General features: G+C 55.8%; 1 protein-coding gene across 1 annotated transcript in view; it reads left to right on the top strand.

The window, feature by feature from the left end:
- The window catches only part of LOC144671552 (uncharacterized), a 67764-nt gene extending 63103 nt beyond the window's left edge, over positions 1 to 4661 (top strand). Inside the window, exons 7-8 of the mRNA XM_078533505.1 lie at positions 2643 to 2844; positions 4462 to 4661. Coding sequence (XP_078389631.1) covers positions 2643 to 2844; positions 4462 to 4661 — 402 coding nt within the window. The remainder of the gene's footprint in view (positions 1 to 2642; positions 2845 to 4461) is intronic.
- Positions 4662 to 5000: the final 339 nt, after the last annotated feature.

Raw genomic sequence — 5000 nt, 5'->3', positions numbered from 1 at the left:
CAACCCTCCCTATCTCTGTAACCTCCTCCACCCCTCCCTATCTCTGTAACCTCCTCCACCCCTCCCTATCTCCGTAACCTCCTCCAGCCCCTACAACCCTCCCTATCTCCGTAACCTCCTCCAGCCCCTACAACCCTCCCTATCTCTGTAACCTCCTCCAGCCCCGACAACCCTTCCTATCTCTATAACCTCCCCCAATCCCTACACCCCTCCCTATCTCTGTAACCTCCTCCAGCCCCGACAACCCTCCCTATCTCTGTAACCTCCTCCAGCCCCTACAACCCTCCCTATCTCTGTAACCTCCTCCAGCCCCTACACCCCTCCCTATCTCCGTAACCTCCTCCAGTCCCTACACCCCTCCCTATCTCTGTAACCCCCTCCCACCCGGACAACCCTTCCTATCTCCGTAACCTCCTCCAGCCCCTCTACCCCTCCCTATCTCTGTAACCCCCTCCAGCCCGGACAACCCTCCCTATCTCTGTAGCCTCCTCCAGCCCCTACAACCCTCCCTATCTCTGTAACCTCCTCCAGCCCCTACAACCCTCCCTATCTCTGTAACCTCCTCCAGCCCCTACAACCCTCCCTATCTCTGTAACCTCCTCCAGCCCCTACAACCCTCCCTATCTCTGTAACCTCCTCCAGCCCCTGCAACCCTCCCTATCTCTGTAACCTCCTCCAGCCCCTACAACCCTCCCTATCTCTGTTATCTCCTCCAGCCCCGACAACCCTCCCTATCTCTGTAACCTCCTCCAGCCCCTACAACTCTCGCTATCTCTGTAACCTCCTCCAGTCCCTACAACCCTCCCTATCACTGTAACCTCCTCCAGCCCCTACAACCCTCCCTATCTCTGTAACCTCCTCCAGCCCCTACAACCCTCCCTATCTCTGTAACCCCCTCCAGCCCCAATACCCCTCCGAGATCTCTGCGCTCCTCCAATTCCGGCCTCTTGACCATCCCCCGATTCCCCATCGCTCCACCATTGGCGGCCGTGCCTTCAGCTGCCTGGGGGGCCCTGAGCTCTGGAACTCCCTCCCTAAACCTCTCCGCCCGTCTCACTCTCTCTCCTTCTGCTCCTTTAAGACATTCCTTAAAACCGAACTTTTTCACCGAACTTTTGGTCACCTGTCCCTGTCTTTATGTTGCTCAGGGTCAATTTTTTTGTCTGCTAATCACTCCTGGGAAGTGGTGTGGGATGGTTTAACCGTGTGAAAGGTGATATGTATGTGCAGGAAAAGGTTGTTGTCTTGAAGTGAGGAGCTTGAGGTCCCAGAGATCTGAGACAGAATTATTGACCATTGATTTGGTTGTTTACCAGAGACAGGATGTCAAAGCTCTCAGCAGGCAGGAATAGAACTAACGAGACAATCAAAAGTCCCTCAGTATAAATAAAACCCTTGAGGGTTTAACAAAGGGCGATATGTTAAGAAAAAAGGATGTGGAGAGAGGCTGGGGCTGTAAATCTGAGGGAGTGCTGCACTGTCAGAGGGTCAGTACTGAGGGAGTGCTGCACTGTCAGAGGGTCGGTACTGAGGGGGTGCTGTACTGTCAGAGGGTCAGTACTGAGGGAGTGCTGCACTGTCAGAGGGTCAGTACTGAGGGAGTGCTGCACTGTCGGAGGGTCAGTACTGAGGGAGTGCTGCACTGTCGGAGGGTCAGTACTGAGGGAGTGCCGCACTGTCGGAGGGTCAGTACTGAGGGAGTGCTGCACTGTCGGAGGGTCAGTACTGAGGGAGTGCTGCACTGTCGGACGGTCAGTACTGAGGGAGTGCTGCACTGTCAGAGGGTCAGTACTGAGGGAGTGCTGCACTGTCGGAGGATCAGTACTGAGGGAGTGCTGCACTGTCAGAGGGTCAGTACTGAGGGAGTGCTGCACTGTCGGAGGGTCAGTACTGAGGGAGTGCTGCACTGTCGGAGGGTCAGTACTGAGGGAGTGCTGCACTGTCAGAGGGTCAGTACTGAGGGAATGCTGCACTGTCAGAGGGTCAGTACTGAGGGAGTGCTGCACTGTCGGAGGGTCAGTACTGAGGGAGATCTGCACTGTCAGAGGGTCAGTACTGAGGGAGCGCTGCACTGTCGGAGGGTCAGTACTGAGGGAGTGCTGCACTGTTGGAAGTGCTCCCATTTGACCGAGGTGTGCATCCAAGGCCCTTTCTGCCCACCCAGTTCGACATAAGAACTCAAACGGCTGTTACATTTGGAAAACCAGCGGGGGTTGGGGCTGGGGGGTGGGGGTGTGGGTGGGGGCGGGGGTGGGGGTGGGGGTGGGGGCGGGGGTGGGGGCGGTGGGTGGAGAAGGGGCTGAGTGGGCCCCCTCCCCGGGCACTGAGGCCACCATTCAGGCAGCAGCCGACAACGGCCGAAGCCGCTGCGTCCGGCCATTGCCGCAATTGGCGTTTTTGTGGGATCTTGCTGTGCGCAAAGCGGCCGATGCTTTTCCCGACCGCGGGCCGAATGGGTCAAAGACACCCATCCTGAGCTCGCAACGTGTTTGGGGGGAAAACGTCTGTCGGTGTGAACTTGGAGTGACCTTGTTGCTAACACCTCTCTCTCTCTCTCTCTCTCTGTCTCTCTCTCTCTCTCTCTCTCACTGCCCCCCCTCTCTCTCTCTCTCTCTCTCTCTCCCTCTCTCCCTCTCTCCTAGACTCCGCTGCATCTGGCGGTCATCACCAAGCAGTCTAGCATTGTCAGGCAACTGGTGGCCAATGGGGCATCTCGGGTGCTCCTGGACCGCAATGGACAGACGGCAGTGCACCTGGCCTGCGAGCACAGCAGTCTGGAATGTCTCCAAGCCCTGCTGGCCAGTGCTCCCGAGCGAATCGAGCTGGAGATCCGGAATTACGACGGTATGTGGAGCGGATGCACAACACCAGCCCCCCCCTCCCACCCACCCACCTCTCCCTCGAGCCCAAGATACCCCCTTTTGCCCCTTGCTCCCTCACCCCTCTCCATAAGGGATTGGACGAGGAGTCCAGTCCTACTCAAGAGTGCCAGGCTCTGGTCAGCGAGGGGTTAAGGGGCCTGTTTCCGGGGGGGCGGGAGGGGGGCAGCATGCCATGGCTGAAAGGGTTAACGTACGTGGCCCAGGGTTAGGCTTGCCCGGCTCCCCTTGAGTATCGAAGCCTGAGAGGTTTGGATCGAATCAAGGGGTTTAAAGAAATTCGATAGGGTCGACAGAGAGAGGCTATTTACTCTGCTGTTGGGGCTGGGGTCCGGGACAAGGTGGGGGCAGAACTTTAAAACTCGAGCCAGGGCCGTTCAGGAGGTGAAGTCAGGATGTATTTCTTCACGCACAGGAGGGGAGAGGATATCTGGAACTCACTCCACCACCCCCCCCCTCCACCACCACCACCAGAACAAAGCTGAAAAGCTCAAAGCTGCGATTGGTAGATTCGTGTTGGGTCGGGAGGGTTAAGGGGCATGGAGCCGAGGCAAGGGTGAATAGACAGATCAGCTCGAGGGGCTGAATGGCCTCCAAACGTTCAAAGAGGATAGCTACACTGACACCACTCACATCCCAGGGAAACTACCTCCCTGACTTTCTCCCAATAGTGACCACAAGATCTTTCACAACTGCCTGAGGAGGTAGGTGAGGAATTGGTCTGACCTTTCATCCGAAAGGCAGTGCTGACCCTCTGACAGTGCAGCACTCCCTCAGTGCTGACCCTCCGACAGTGCAGCACTCCCTCAGTACTGACCCTCCGACAGTGCAGCACTCCCTCAGTACTGACCCTCTGACAGTGCGGCACTCCCTCAGTACTGACCCTCTGACAGTGCAGCACTCCCTCAGTACTGACCCTCTGACAGTGCAGCACTACCTCAGTACTGACCCTCCGACAGTGTAGCACTCCCTCAGTACTGACCCTCTGACAGTGCAGCACTACCTCAGTACTGACCCTCCGACAGTGCAGCACTCCCTCAGTACTGACCCTCCGACAGTGCAGCACTCCCTCAGTACTGACCCTCTGACAGTGCAGCACTCCCTCAGTACTGACCCTCCGACAGTGCAGCACTCCCTCAGTACTGTCCCTCCGACAGTGCAGCACTCCCTCAGTACTGACCCTCCGACAGTGCAGCACTCCCTCAGTACTGACCCTCTGACAGTGCAGCACTCCCTCAGTACTGACCCTCTGACAGTGCAGCACTCCCGCAGTACTGACCCTCCGAGAGAGCAGCGCTCCCTCAGTACTGACCCTCCGACAGTGCAGCACTCCCTCAGCACTGACCCTCCAACAGGGCACCACCCCCTCAGTACTGACCCTCTGACAGTGCAGTACTCCCTCAGTACTGACCCTCCGACAGTGCAGCACTCCCTCAGTACTGACCCTCCGACAGTGCAGCACTCCCTCAGTACTGACCCTCCGACAGTGCAGCACCCCCTCAGTACTAGGAGTGTGAGTATGTGCCTGGACTCTGGAACTTACATTCGGGGTGGGTTTCGAACCTGAAACTTTCTGAGTCAGAGCCGATACTGCTCATTGGGCCACAGGAGAGAAGCAAGGGAGACAGCCGTCAGAATCTAGAAAGACCCAAACTAATGGGATCTTACTTTGCTATGAGCTCTGCATACGTGTCGAGTGTCTTTGTTGCACTTGAAGTTAGAAAAAGTGACCAGCTCAAAATGAGGCAGAGGCTGATTCAAATTCTGCTGTTCCTGCCCTGACTGGATAGCTGAACCGACACAGCTGTCTTCCGCTCTGACTTCGCCTTTCAAAGTAAATGCTTTCGTGGTTTTCACAGCAAATTTGTCATTTTTATTTTTTTTAATCAACAATATTGCAATTTACTGTAACAATTTAAAATCAGTCATCCTGAGAAAAACGAGTTACCTCACACACACACCCACACAGGCACACACAGATATAAACACACACACAGGCACACACAGATATAAACACACACACCCACACAGGCATACACAGATATAAACACACATACACACACAGGCACACACAGATATAAACACACATACACACACAGGCACACACAGATATAAACACAC

This window comes from Cetorhinus maximus, chromosome 33, assembly GCF_964194155.1.
Source record: "Cetorhinus maximus chromosome 33, sCetMax3.hap1.1, whole genome shotgun sequence".
NCBI lineage: Eukaryota > Metazoa > Chordata > Chondrichthyes > Lamniformes > Cetorhinidae > Cetorhinus > Cetorhinus maximus.
This window is presented reverse-complemented; position numbering and strand designations above follow the sequence as displayed.